Genomic DNA, 15,483 nt, shown 5'->3' on the forward strand with positions numbered 1-15,483 from the left:
TGAAGGAATAAAACGAAAGCATTCCCACTCACAAACAGTGAAGCTACATTAAGCCACAGAATGAGAATGTGACGTTGAAAAACAAGAAGCGTTAAGTAAAAAGGGGGATGTTAAAGCTCCAGAGAAACAATAACATGTGCTCAAAGCTCAGCTGAGAAATAAAAACAAAATATAAATAAAAAGCAGCCCGACGAGCTCTCCAGCCAGCTATGACCTCAGGGACTAAATAAAGGAATTATTAGCTAAGCTGAAATGTATGGCAGACCGGTTAGAGGAGAAGGAAAGTATGAGTGTGGAGATGAAAAAGGAAATAAATAATTTAACATCACTTTTTGTTTCTGTGTAACAGTTACAGCCATAACATTAAAACCGCCTCCTTGTTTCTACACTCACTGTCCATTTTATCAGCTCCACTTACCATATAAAAGCACTTTGTAGTTCTACAATTACTGACTGTAGTCCATCTGTTTCTCTACATACCTTTTTAACCTGCTTGCACCCTGTTCTTCAATGGTCAGGACCCCCACAGGACCACAACAGAGCAGGTATTATTTAGGTGGTGGATCATTCTCAGCACTGCAGTGACACTGACATGGTGGTGGTGTGTTAGTGTGTGTTGTGCTGGTATGAATGGATCAGACACAGCAGCGCTGATGGAGTTTTTAAATACCGTGTCCACTCACTGTCCACTCTATTAGACACTCCTACCTAGTCGGTCCACCTTGTAGATGTAAAGTCAGAGACGATCGCTCATCTATTGCTGCTGTTTGAGTCGGTCATCTTCTAGACCTTCATCAGTGGTCACAGGACGCTGCCCACGGGGCGCTGTTGGCTGGATATTTTTGGTTGGTGGACTATTCTCAGTCCAGCAGTGACAGTGAGGTGTTTAAAAACTCCAGCAGCGCTGCTGTGTCTGATCCACTCATACCAGCACAACAAACGTATTCATTCATGTCACACCGAGTAATGTCTAGACTGATCTCTACAATGAGCGACAGTTAGCTCTTTATGCACAACTAAATGAGCTAATCTGACTTTAATTCCTTGACATGCCAAGAAACGCATTCAGCCACCTTTGATTACACTTTAATCCTGTTCAGGTTCATGGGGGATCCAGAAACTATCACAGAAACACTGGCAGCGAGGAAGAAAACACTAGACGTGATGCCAGTCTGCTTAAAGTGAAATACTACAGAAAATCAAAACAATACAATGTAAGCGCATGTTCTTGGCATCACTGGTCCCACGGCCGTCATCAGTGAGCTACTTCTGATTGGACGGGACTGAGCACAAGACCTTGAGTTCAGGAAAACAAAGGAAGGCAGGACGTTTTTTTTTTTTGGCTCAGACGCCGTATACAGCAGACAGCCAAGTTTAATCTCATTATGTTTTTCAAGATAAAAATGTTAGGCACTACTCAGAGTTACACAAACAATGCAGCAATAAGTTTTCATCCACATGATTTACTACTCATAAAATTAAAAAAGTCACCCTCAAAGGAGGGTCAACATGTAATCTATGACACACAGCACTGCACAAAATCTGAACATTTAACAGTATAAACAAGTATTTAGTGTCCTTGAAGCTTCCTTATTTGCCTTTTACATCTAGCCTGCATTCGTAAACAAAAAAGCTTCCTGGACTAAATCCACACTCGTACAGGAGGCACTTGGGCAATAAAACGCTTTTCTCAATACGAGCGCACAGGTTGCTGCACGTAGCATTCTGACATGCCTCTGCTAGGTCTGATATTTGGACGTCATGCCTCTAGGCCTACTGCAATGTGAACGCGAGCATCCTGTAGTCACACAGGCAGGTATACGACACATAAGCAGCTGTAACCCACTGACATACATTTAAAAATAATCAGGTACCAACATTCAGTCGCAGAATTCTCTATCAACACACTGCATTTGATTGGGTGCAATATCCTGTTGTTTAAATAAATTTTTATAAAGAAATCGTCACATTAATTTAACGTTTTTTGCTTCTTGTATGCTTTTTAACATACATCTCCATTTTCTGTTAAAATAAAACATCAGCTGATATAAAGACAAGGTAAAAATGCAATTCAATGGACAGTGGCAAGCAGAAACACTTTTACAGCATCATATTTGGTATAATCCAGTGCTTTTCAATGCTAAAGCAGCGTGTTCCTTTAAAATTTAAATAATTATTTCTTAATGTGCTTTGAAGGAGCACAGGGTTAAACCACAAAGTGTTTCTTTACTTATTTAGATGTTTTATGTCATGTTTACACAATGGTTATTTATATTCATGGCAGCCCTTATCAAATGTTGTTTTAGAACGCTGTTTCTAGACTAAATTTTAGATCTTTTATTTAAAAAAAATGATGTTCCCATTTTGGCTTGGTTAAAGTAATTTTGGTATTGCTATACATTGTCATTCTCTTAAGTATTTAGGGTATTCAATCAGTATGTCAAACCACAAAGTAAAAATAATTTCTGTTGATTAAGTTAGATAAACAATAGCAATTTTATTACTAAATAAAACAACAGCAGATTATTTTCTGCAGAGCACATGGTGAAAGTGTAAAGGTTTGCAGTAAAAAGGGAAGATGTGAATAGTATTTTTTCAGTATAACTGCAAAACAGTCAAAAACACTGAAACCTCAACCCTGACTTCCCACTGTGACTCACAGCAGCAAGTGAAGAAGAATCAGCAGCTTCCACATCACCCTCATATTGACCCTACTCGTGAGCACACACGTATGCTTTATGCAAGCTCGCCTAATGAGACAGGTCATACAAGGATTCTAGGACTCTAGACCAACTGTAAACCACTTACAGTTTTCACACCCGAATGACACTGCAAATTAAAGTATGATCGTCATTGTCCGATTATTGCTGTTCATTAAAGATCTTATTTTAATTCATTCCAAGAGCTGACACTAATTAATTAAGAATGCAGTAAAACTCTGTACAGAAATAAGACGCAGATTTAACACACACCCTTAGCGTGCACACACGCCAGCTCCGAGTACAGCCGCATTTGGAGATTCTGATCTGAACTATTTATGCATGGTGGTGATGTGAGTGTCTCAGTAAATAAAGTAAGAATATTTCTTGAGAGATAAAAGCAATTTTGAGAACACAAGTTGACATTTTTTTTAAATGGGAAGCATCTAGTTCTCTAGATGTTCATCTTACTGATCTATATTCCTGCCACATTCACAACATTACACTGAATATTTTAAATAAATAAATCATGTGCGACTTATGAAACTCATTTGTGACTCATTTTATATTGTGCCTAAGGCACTATAAGTTGGCAGTTACCGGTTAATCGTTGAGTAATAATGGTCGTTTATCCAAGTTGACTTGATTTGTTTATCGATTAAAACACACTGGCAAAATTTAATTTACGCACGCTGCACTGGCTACCAGTTATCTGCCGAATTCAATATAAAATCCTTCTGCTTACTAGAGATGGGACGATCGATCGGCTATGAATCGGTATCGGCCGATTTTTAAATTAAAATATGCTATCGGCGATCCGATCGTGTGATATATAAAGACCATGTTAAGTTAAAAGCTCAGTGGATTGATCCAGACTTTGAGCTACGAAGCACCAACCATCACATCACCATTCATCAACCATCGTACAGAAACCATCGTACACTCTAAAAAATGATTCAGCACATTAGTAAATTAAACATAATATAATAAGTCAGTTCAACAAAAAAAAATACGTTTGTTACATTTGTTCAAATTTTTGAGTTTGGGCAACTTAAAAAGACATTATTGTAGACAAACTCAAAATTGTAAACTTTTTCAACGCATTATTTTTGCTTTAGTACAACATCATACCAATTTTGAGTTGAGCCGACTAAAATATCTGAGTTGTCTGAACGAAGCAAAGAAGAGAAGAGCATCAGAAGCTCTACGTTCTGTCACTGCGCATGCGCACTTCTCCGAGTTGAGTTATAATGGACGAGGACGACCCTGAAGTTTTGGATTTTGCCCTGAACTGCCCTGAGGTAGGTATTCAGCTATTCAACATAATACAAGTTATGTTTAAAACTTAACAAATGCATAAACAATAAACTGACTGAATAACGAGGGGAACAGCATTTTAGTTTCACGTATTTTCTTAACCAAAATTTCAAATATTGTGTGGCAGACGAGTGCGAGTTCTTTTCAAATTGTTAATTTATATAAAGGTGTACAAGTGTAATAATCTATTTGCAAATTTGGGCTTGTCGGTGACAATTTAACCATTTTAGGTACACAGAGAGAGCTGTTAGCTGACATGCTAAATAAGCTAAACTTGTCTGTGGTACAGCACATTACAAAACAGTCTGTTACACTTAATTATGATGCAGTATGATTGTAAGTAAGCGGCTCATTTGATGTGATTTTCACGACTGAATTAGGTAGGGCCTTATTCATGGTATTCATAGTTAGCTACAGTTGCAAACTTTTAAACATTAATATGCTTATTGTCAATTTATTGGAATTTTGCTTACATACTTCAACTTTAGCTGATTTACTGTGCTTGTCTTAATTGATTATTAAACGGGAGCTAAATCATCAAATTGTTTAAATGTAAATATATTATTTTAAAATTGTTTGTGTCTTTTATTGCAGATTGATATGCAATGCAATCCCAGTCCAGAAGTACTACTGAAACATTACAGATTGTGTCATTACCAAGGGCGCTCCTGGCCATTGCCGTGTTTGTATCCTATACTAGAAAACTAGTTTGTTTATTGATGCTAATTATACTTTTGCTGGAGTGGCACAGGTTTATGGCTTAAAATAAATGTCTGTTGTGAAAGTCAAATAAACATTTTAATAAAATTTTCTTAAATTGTCTTAAATTTCTTTCATAGCTACTTGTTAAGAGCGTAACATATTCATTTACATTTTTGTCATTTTGCAGATGCTTTTACTCAAATAGACTTACAATTGTGGCTGAATACAATACAAGCAATTGAGGTTTAAGGGCTTTGCTCAGGGCCCCAACAGTGGCAACTTAGTGGTGGTGGTGCTTGAACCAGCATCTAGACCAGTACCTTAACCACTGAGCTACCAACTGCCAGTTCAGATATGTAAAAAACTTTTGCCTGTAAAAAAAAAACATTTAGTAACTGCTTTTTTTTAGTTAAAAAAAACACAGTTTAGTAAACTAAAAGTAAAATGTTTAGTCAACCTTAAAAATCTAAAGGTTAAGCTGACTTGAAAATGTAAGGCAACCAGCTGCCTCACCTTTTTAAATTTTCTCAACTTCAGCAGCCCAAGCAGTTGTGCAACTTGCTTTGCTAAGTTAGGTTGTTAGTTCACTCAAATCACTATTTAAAGTTGGACAAAATTACAATTACTATTTGATTGTACTTCGAAAAAAAAGGTTGATTTAACTTAAAATATTCTTTTAAGTGAAATTACAGGGAAACGAAAGAAAATAAGTACGAATGCCTGAAGTTGAGAACACTCAGAAAAGTGAGGCAGCTGGTTGCCAAAGCAGATGCTTTAATTTGTTGTTGCATAACAAAACATGGAATTTCCAAAGGTGCCTTTCATTTTCTTTAACTGAACTGGTTAGATTAATTTAGCCTGATGGTTTTGAAATATATATGGTGGTTGCATCTGTTGGTGGTATCTATTCTGCTTATTGTTGAAAAACATGACTTACCTTCATCTGAACTAATGCACTGACGCAGAGACAGATGTTCTCTCTCTTTCTATTTCATCATTTTAGTAGCTCAGACTTAGTACAGCGCCTTAAGATGCGCTGTAAAAATGTGGTGTTGAAATTACTTAAAAAATGTAAGGCAATAGTTTGCATGGATCTTTCTATGTTGGTAGAACTTGAATTTGTAGTCCTTCATTTTGACTTTATTTAGTTGTGTTTATTACAAAACCTGAGTAGATTCAACTTAAAAATATTTAAGTTGACTCAACGTAGTGATTTTAGTTATACTGTGATAATTTATTTAAGTATATTTTAAGTGGCTTAGATAGGTTCCATTTACTTAATAAAACAGAAAGTTAATTCAACTCAAAAAGATCCATGCAAACTATTGCCTTAAATTTTTTAAGTAATTTCAACACCACATTTTTTACAGTGTACAGAAACCACAGTGAAAGCTCTTCATGACCTAAAATAACATCATTAACGTTGTGCATCATACATACGATGTAATTTTGCTGATTGTAATATTTACTTTAAAAAGATAATTCAACCCGGTCACATCTGAGTGGATTCTATCAGCACGTTATATAAACTCCTGGTTCACTTTGGTAAATCGTAAGCGGTTCTTACTTGTGACGTAGATGAGAACAGAAAACGTTACAGAGCCAATCAGAGGCAAAAGTTTATTCATTAGCAAATTCCTTAGTTCAGGATCATCTGCTGAACTTTTAGCTCCTTAGACGGAACGAGTCTGACGGTCGGTTACAGATCTGTGGTAATAACAGTGTAATGAAGCTTTTTAATGTAAGAGAGTCACACAGAATGTTCTGTAGTAGCTGGTGTTTATTTAAAACCACGACATTTAATTAATAACAGTAAACACGGAGAGATAACTGAGAAGAGACACTTACGCTTCGCGAAAAATGAATCGACTCGCGAATCAATGAATCACTTATAGCGATACTGTGAACAAAGCGTCTCTTCTAAAGGCACAAACACACACACACACACAGCTCCGGTTTATCTTCACTGTGAGGCTCTTTTTAAGTTTATTTATTTTATTAATCGGAATCGGCTATCGGCCGATGTCCCTGAAAGGAGATCGGAGATCGGAATCGGTGCCAAAAACCCCGATCGGTACATCTCTACTGCTTACATATAAAGCTTTAAACGGTCTTGCTCCTTTCTACCTCAGTGAGCTACTCCATGTGGGCGGTTGTAGGTTAGTGGTTAAGGTACTGGACCAGTAATCAGAAGTTTGCTGGTTCAAGCCCCACCGTTGCCAAGTTGCCACTGTTGGGTCCTTGAGCAAGACCCTTAACCCTCAATTGCTCAGATTGTATAATGTCACGATTGTAAGTCGCTTTGGATAAAAGCGTCTGCTAAATGCTGAAAACGTAAAATGTGTACTCTTCCTCTCGTACCCTCAGACCCCCTTCTTACTGTTCCAAGATTTAAACTGTCCACTCTTTAATACTTAGTACTCTTCCTAGGTTTTTTTTGTGTTTGTAAAGCGGCCTTGGGTCTGTGAAAGGCGCTGTATTAATTTAAATTATTATTATTATCATTATTATTATTATTAAATCCGTGTGGATTTAAAAATGCATTTTAGCAACCATAAGCAACCCTAAACAGACCTTACTCACCTATGACAGGGACAACAACAAATTCACAATAAAACTGAACCATATGACATAATACAGAGATCACATAAAAATATTGTGGATTAAGTAGAACAATTTTAGATACTAGTTAGCCTGACCATTTTATTCAGACGTTTAGCAAAGTTAGGCTTTATCAGAGCTCCATGTGTTCCAATTAACAGAACAGGAAGCTCGGGTGCACCACTGCAGTAGAAGTGAAATATTTACTTTCACTGTAAATATTTTACTTGTTGTCAAGGAAGCGATGATGTTAATGAATAACCAAATGCTCTCTAATGAGCTGAAACAGTAGCATGCTAGTTGAAGACCTACAAAAGCATGGAAAAGTCATGTGGAAACAGGTGGATGATAATGAACAGGTGATTCATGATGACAATGGAAGCATTCAACAGGGCACGGTTATTTATGATCACAACTTAATTACACTTTCAGATTCTGTGAAAGACATAGTGAAAGTTTAGATGCCGAAAGATAAACAGCTTTTGTTTAGTTCATTGATACAAAACAAACAGCCTCAATGAATAATTACTCTTAAACGATGCAAAGCATTTAAATAATATGCATTAAAAGCACATCTGTTATCCTAGTTGGTGATCACAGAATGGTTTTAATTGTGGTTGGGTCATTAACCAGAGCAACAGCTTTATAAACACAATCAGTTCTTAAGGATCAGTTCTTTTACTGCATCAGACTCTACCTGACGCAAAAACAAGCCCTGTGTACGTAGCATGACCCCGTCTATGGGAGAGCATACTTGTTTATGCTCTCTGGTAGCATGGACGACCTTGATTAGCCAACACAAGCCAATGTTGCTGCTAGCCTCGTCATGTAAACAAAACAGAACAGTTAGCATTTAGCTGTCCTATCACACTGAGCGGCAGACGAAACGTGTCAGCACCTCTCATTCAGTAGCCATCAGCTAGATATTGTGGTTATAACTGGCAATGAGTAAATCGTAGAGTGGATATTTTTAACCTAGTGCCTGTTTTATCATGGTCAGGGTCACTGTGAATCTAAAGCCTAGCCCAAAACAGTGGGCTTAAAGATAACACCACACCCTGAACAGGTCAACAGCAATTACTTAGCATTACACACTCACTCACATCTGAAGAAGCCAATTTACTTACTGGCACATTCAATTGTACCGGCTACAATTCTGTACTGCCCATGTACAAAATACACATTTTGAAACTACTTCATAGCATATAACTCATAAAGTTTGCTTAATAACACAGGCAAAATAAAAACAACCAAAGACAAGAAATTACTTAAAGTACATCGTTTTTTATTAAGTATGAATCTCTTCCAAGTATGGACAGTTCACTCCCATTAAGTTTATAAAACATGTCCCTGGAATCAAAGTGTATTGCAGAGCTAAGCCAAACTGTTGTTGTTTTAAGCTCACTTTATCAAGTTGCTACTGTCAGCCACTGGCCAGCAAACACACATCTTACCACTGCCTGTCTTTTAAAGACTGTACACAGAAGACACAACAAGAAAAACATTATTCATTATTTATTATATAAAAACCTTTTAGATTTCCAAAACCCACACGATAACCAGTTTGACAGTCTACGGTGCTCAAATCATAGACAGAACACTTGCCATGGTAGAAAATTCCTGCTCAGCTCAACATAACTTTGCAGTGATGCCTGAATAGCAGTCAAAATTCTTCAAAATATCATGGGAACTACGAGTTACCTGGTCGTAAGGGAGAACTGTACTGAGCCACAAAACGCTCTCGTCCAGGCAAATGGACAACAGAAACGTGTGGACACATTTTAAAAATATTCTATATTAATACAGACTCTAATACTTTACGACACAGTCGACCCTGATCCACTCTGTAACAGCACAATACACACCAGCATGCAATTCATAGTCAAAACATTATTTTGCATTAAATGAAAAACATGCATTACTGCATTCCCTTCTTTCACGTTCATGATGTTTAAGCTTTAGGGTGTTTTAGAATCAGATTTTTGACAAATGAACTCAGTGACCTGCAAAACCTTTGCTTCAGTGAGACAGTAGGTTTGGTCATTTATCTCTCTACAGAGAACGCACAAAAATACCACGACTTTGTATATCCATGATTTATCAGTGTTGTAGGTGGGGTGCAGTGTTTTTTGGTTGACACTTAACAAAAATATGCTATTAAAGAGAACACAGGTGGAGTCTGATAGCATTTGTTTCAGTATATTTAGTACGAATATGGCTTTATATTTCTAAAAGAACGGCTGAAAAAGACCAGTGATGAGTAAAAAAGGGATGTATAACTGTATGTATAATAACAATATTGATTACACACATTACCAAGTATTATTTTAAACATACACCGATAAGGCATAACATTATGACCATCTTCCTAATATTGTGTTGGTCCCCCTTTTCTGCCTCATACGCTATATAACAAACTGTGATGCACTGTGTATTCTGACACCTTTCTATCAGAACCAGCATGAACTTCTTCAGCAGTTTGAGCTACAGGAGCTCGTCTGTTGGATCGGACCACACCTTCGCTCCCCACGTGCATCAATGAGCCTTGGACATGAGCCATGACCCTGTCGCCGGTTTACCACTGTTCCTTCCTTGGACCACTTTTGATAGATACTGACCACTGCAGACCGGGAACACCCCACAAGAGCTGCAGTTTTGGAGATGCTCTGACCCGGTCGTCTAGCCATCACAATCTGGTCTTTGCTCTGGTCCTCACTCAGATCCTCACGCTCGCCCATTTTTCCTGCTTCTAACATCAACTTTGAGGATAAAATGTTCACTCGCTGCCTAATACATCCCCCCCACTAACAGGTGCCGTGATGAAGAGATGATATGCCTGGTCGGTGTATGTTATGCAAATGTAACAGGCTTACTTAGACTCTTTAGTACAGTGCATACATAAAGGAATTCTTAGTTTCTGCATCATTTATGTTGTCATAAAAATGTAACCATGCAATAACGTGATTTTAGTGTGAATGCCAGTTTTCAGTAAGTCAGACTAATGCTGTATGTCAGATTTACAATCCTTGATTGTTTTCAGTACTCCTCAGTAGTAAATAAACTAACACAGTAACACACTTTATATTGTTCTTTTATCTTATTATCTTTTTGTTTCATATTACATTGGTATGCATTCTTATCAACAGAATAAACAAAATAAACTTGCTTTTTTGTCTTACTAACGCTAAGCACTTGCTAGGATTAGTTCACATGTCACAACCATAATACTGACTCACCCGAAAGCTTAAAGGCATTAAGGAGAAAGGAGGGATTGCAGTAATGTAAGTGCTTCTTTTTCAAGAGCAGATTAGCTCTTCTGGGTTAGACCTAAAGACGTCCTGAACAAAACTGCTCTGACACTGACATGACTGGTATGTTAGCGTGTTGTACTGGTACAGTTTATCTGCAGCGTTAGGATGTTTTTCAACACCGCTTGCGTTTATGGCCACTTATGTTACATCGGGAGTGCTGCAAGTGCTGTTTCTGAGCAAACAGGGTGCTTGGTAATGGATTTATGTTTTTAAATAGTGCTCTATTATGAATTGATTTATTTTATTAATTAGGATTATAATAACGTCATGTTTTACACACTTTGGTTACATTCATGACAGGAACGATCGTTACTGATTATACAAGATTCATCAAGTTCAAGTCTTTATAATGTTCAACACAGTCATGGACAATTTTGGCAACTGTGGGAGGAAACCAGAGCTACCGAAGAAAACCCAGCCAGGCACTGGGAGAAAATGCAAACGACACACAGAAAGTACCCAGTCCACTCCAGCTGGGAATCGATCCCAGGACCTTTTTGCTGTGAGACGACAGTGCTACCCACCAAGCTACAGTGAACTAAGATAAAAACCCACAACAACAGAAGTGGTACACCATGTTACACACCGCTGTACTGAAACAAATAGTCATCTGATGTGTTAAAGCTGGGTAATATGACCACTTATACCAACTGACAAATGGTCTGCCTGTAGAGATTCTGTTATATCAGTTCTAAACTTGTACAACTAAAAATGTTTAACCTATTTAATAAACTGAACTGTAACAAAACAATGCTGCCTATCTTTGGTTGAGTAGGTAGAACTCTGTTGTATATCATTTCCATGGGAGAGAAACAAAGAAGCCAGGTGAAGGAGAGATGTACACCCATCAGCCATAACATTAAAACCACCTCCTTGTTTCTACACTCACTGTCCATTTTATCAGCTCCACTTACCATATAGAAGCACTTAGGTGGTGTATCGTTCTCAGCACTGCAGTGACACTGACATGGTGGTGGTGTGTTAGTGTGTGTTGTGCTGGTATGAGTGGATCAGACACAGCAGCGCTGCTGGAGTTTTTAAATACCGTGTCCACTCACTGTCCACTCTATTAGACACTCCTACCTAGTTGGTCCACCTTGTAGATAAAGTCAGAGACGATCGCTCATCTATTGCTGCTGTTTGAGTCGGTCATCTTCTAGACCTTCATCAGCGGTCACAGGGGCGCTGTTGGCTGGATGTTTTTGGTTGGTGGACTATTCTCAGTCCAGCAGTGACAGTGAGGTGTTTAAAAACTCCACTCATACCAGCACAACACACACTAACACACCACCACCTTTGTCAGTGTCACTGCAGTGCTGAGAATGATCCACCACCTAAATAATACCTGCTCTGTGGTGGTCCTGAACATATATGTAGAGAAACAGATGGACTACAGTCAGTAATTGTAGAACTAAAAAGTGCTTCTATTTGGTAAGTGGAGCTGATAAAATGGACAGTGAGTGTAGAAATTATGGCTGATCAGCATACATACATACAAGATTCCAGCTATAGAACACATACCAAACGTAGTGAAACCATTATTTTGTCTTCTTAAGGCTTGTCAGCTTGTAAAAAGTACAATGATTAGATAGATAGATAGATAGATAGATAGATAGATAGATAGATAGATAGATAGATAGATAGATAGATAGATAGATAGATAGATAGATTTTACAGGATTTGTGACTAGGATTTGGGTCGAATCCCATCAGTACTCACCCCATCTTGTCCTTCGGATTCATTCGTCTGTTGCTGAGAGCCGGACAGTTTTCTTTTCTGTTTGTTCTCCGTCCTCTTCATGTTAGTGCACCGGGAGAAGACGGATGGTAGAGAAGATCAGAAGATCATGACTATTATGGTTGGTTGGGGCTGGTTTGTTTTCTTCAAATAGCTCCTGATCTGATCAGATGGTGCCAACATCCATAAGCTTCGCAGTTCTCGTTGAGAGTAAAAACGCCACCAGCTGATGAATTATGAAGAATGAAGTATGTTTGGATCGGAAACTGCACTTTAAGCCCAGTAAGTCTCTTCAGTCTGCCATAATAACATCAGGAAATGTAGTTACAACGGGATAATGAGGCTGAACCCAAACAAACACCTGCACATGCGTGTTACACAGGCTTAACGTAGCAACCGCTCTGCGTGTGTATTCATTCCACTATTTACTATTTAATACGCAGTTTGGAACACAAAATAGACACTATTAAAGAGCAATTTAATCAGGCAGCTTGCCAAGTTGTCCAAACTGTTAACTTAAGCAAGTAAGCTTGTATAAAAACGCTGCTTTAGATGAAAACATTACCAAATAAAACATTTAGCCAGTGAAGCGGGTTAGCTCGTGCTCGCGCGAGACCCGATGACTTCATCCGTCCTGACTAAGCTAGCCTGTTAGCCACCAACGGTTTTTCGCGATGCTCAACAGAAATCCAGATTTAACCTCACACTTTCTCCCTTCTTACTTCATCTGTTTACTGTTTTCTCATAAAAACAACTTCCAGCTCAACCCGCTCAGCAGCTCAACGCGCACTCGAAGTCATTTTCCTCGGAACGCGTTTATGTCACTCGTATTCCGCGCGTCTCGGTTCTCTTCGCAAGCAGCTGACGAATCGGTATTGTCAAGATTCGAAGCCCGAATGAGTCGACTCTCGCATTTGAATCGTTGGGAATCGAGAGTCGACTCTGTCGTTCGGATCTGATACGAGTTGGTGCATCTGCAGAAGGTGAATCGAGCCTACAAAGCTCAAAATACTGTACACGATCGTGAACATACATACAGCTTTAATCTAACTTTTCATCCTGATCAGGGTCGCATTGGGTCCGGTGCTACCACAGTTTCCCAGTCTACATTTTTTTATGTAGTTTTGATGTAGTTTGATGTAAACAGATCAACAAAGAATCACCATTTAAGGCATTTGCTCTGCAAGCCGTAGCCTAGTGGTTAAGGCACAGGACTAGTAATCCAAAGGTTGCTGGTTCAAGCCCCACCACTGCTAGGTTGCTGCTGTTGGGCCCTTGAGCAAGGCCCTTAACCCTCAGTTGCTCAGACTGTATACTGTAACTGTAATGTAAGTCGCTTTGGATAAAGGCGTCTGCCAAATGCCGAAAATGTAAATGCTTAAATGTCATTTATTCAGTCCTTTGAGTTACATATACTGTATTCCAAGGGGGGCCGTAGGGGGGGCACTTGAACTGATGAATCTTGTGTAACAAGTAATTACCGTTTTTGTCATGAATGTAACCAGAAGTGTGTAAAACATGTTAAAATCTTAATAAATAAGTTTATTTGTAGTAAACGTTTTTATTCTGATCATGGTGGGTCAAGCACCTATCCTGAAATCACACAGGACAGTGTGCCAGTCAACTGCCGGACACCAGACACCCACCCACTCATTTATGCACACTTACTCACTTAAAGGTGGCGGCAATTTAATGTCAAACCCTATATCGGCATGTTTGTGGGCAAAACCCAAATACAGACACAGGAAAACAAGCAAAAATCCACACAGACAGTGAATCTAAGTCTTTGGCAGCACCAGAGTTCAACGGGATCCATATTCTTCTTTAAGAACCTTAGTGAAGGCCACAATCTGGACAATTCTGATATTTTGTGAGAGACAGATCTTTTACAATTCTTTGATTATGCCAAGTTGCAGTCATGTTCTATTTCCTGACTGCTGGATCCTTTGCTGTTAACAATTGATTCGGGCGACACGGTGGCTAAGTGGGTAGCACTGTCGCCTCACAGTAAGAAGGTCCTGGGTTTGATCCCCAGGTGGGGCGGTCCGGGTCCTTTCTGTGTGCATGTTCTCCCCGTGTCTGTGTGGGTTTCCTCCGGGTGCTCCGGTTTCCTCCCACAGTCCAAAGACATGCAAGTGTGGTGAATTGGAGATACTAAATTGTCCATGACTGTGTTCAATATAACCTTGTGAACTGATGAATCTTGTGTAATGAGTAACTACCGTTCCTGTCATGAATGTAACCAAAGTGTAAAACATGACGTTAAAATCCTAATAAACAAACAATTGATTCAAGTAAATAAAAGCTGCCCAGCACTTTCTCTATCAGTAGTGGAGTTACTGGTCTTTTCTGTTGTCATGACTTTATTCTTCTTCAGATTGAGATGAATTTCCATTTTTCATTCAGTTTTCTTATACAGACCTTCATGTATTTCTAATTTTGGGTTTTTAACGTTTCTTCCACAAATTTTGAATCCTTGATCATCTTCCTTCAGTCCTACTTCTCTTATTATATGTTATGCATACAGGTTGAATTGGAATGGTGACAGAATACAGCCTGGTCTAACTCTTTTGTTGATTAGTGTAAAAGTGTAGTACATTAGTGTAAATTCCACATTGGTATGATGAAATGCTGTGGTATTTCTATCTTTTTGAAAACTTTCCATTATGTTGTGTGGTCAACACATTCAAAAGCTTTGATGTAATCAATGAAGCACATGTTGACTTCCTTAAATTCCTTGGCGTACATAATTCAGCGTACATCTACAGTGATATGTCTTGTTCCTCTGCCTTCTCTCAAGTCCACATTGAAGAATCTTCAGCATAATTGTACTGGTGTGATATAAGGGAGATTGATTCTCGTCTCCTTTCTTTGGTATCGGGATAAACTAACCTCTTCCATGCTTCAAAAGCACAAGAACATCAGCAATGTAAGCTGCTGATAGGCTCACAGTCTGCATTCCGATTTTATCCCAGTTCCATGCTGTTGGATGGGATTGACGTCAAGGGTCTTTCTCACAATCCATCTTCTGTGTGTGTCAATAGGAAACCCACACAGACACACACAGGGAACATACAGTGGGGCCAAAAAGTATTTAGTCAGCCACTGATTGTGCA

At 38.6% G+C, this 15,483-nt stretch overlaps 2 protein-coding genes across 3 annotated transcripts in view; one reads left to right on the plus strand and one right to left on the minus strand.

Annotated features, from left to right (window-relative positions):
• The window catches only part of mast2 (microtubule associated serine/threonine kinase 2), a 182,125-nt gene extending 168,919 nt beyond the window's left edge, over positions 1–13,206 (minus strand). The window contains exons 1-2 of one of the 2 annotated variants that reach the window (XM_062998005.1): positions 12,933–13,206; positions 12,350–12,664 (exon numbers count right to left, since the gene is read on the minus strand). In XM_062998005.1, the coding sequence (XP_062854075.1) occupies positions 12,350–12,430 (81 nt within the window). In that variant the 5' untranslated portion in view covers positions 12,431–12,664; positions 12,933–13,206. Of the gene's footprint in view, positions 1–12,349 lie in introns of both variants that reach the window. The other variant, XM_062998006.1, reaches the window with a different exon arrangement.
• The window catches only part of gpbp1l1 (GC-rich promoter binding protein 1-like 1), a 37,762-nt gene continuing 34,906 nt past the window's right edge, over positions 12,628–15,483 (plus strand). The window contains exon 1 of the mRNA XM_062998010.1: positions 12,628–12,649. The gene's annotated coding sequence lies outside the window, so the exon portion shown is untranslated. The remainder of the gene's footprint in view (positions 12,650–15,483) is intronic.

The sequence above is a fragment of the Trichomycterus rosablanca genome, chromosome 6 (genome assembly GCF_030014385.1).
Source record: "Trichomycterus rosablanca isolate fTriRos1 chromosome 6, fTriRos1.hap1, whole genome shotgun sequence".
Taxonomy (NCBI): domain Eukaryota; kingdom Metazoa; phylum Chordata; class Actinopteri; order Siluriformes; family Trichomycteridae; genus Trichomycterus; species Trichomycterus rosablanca.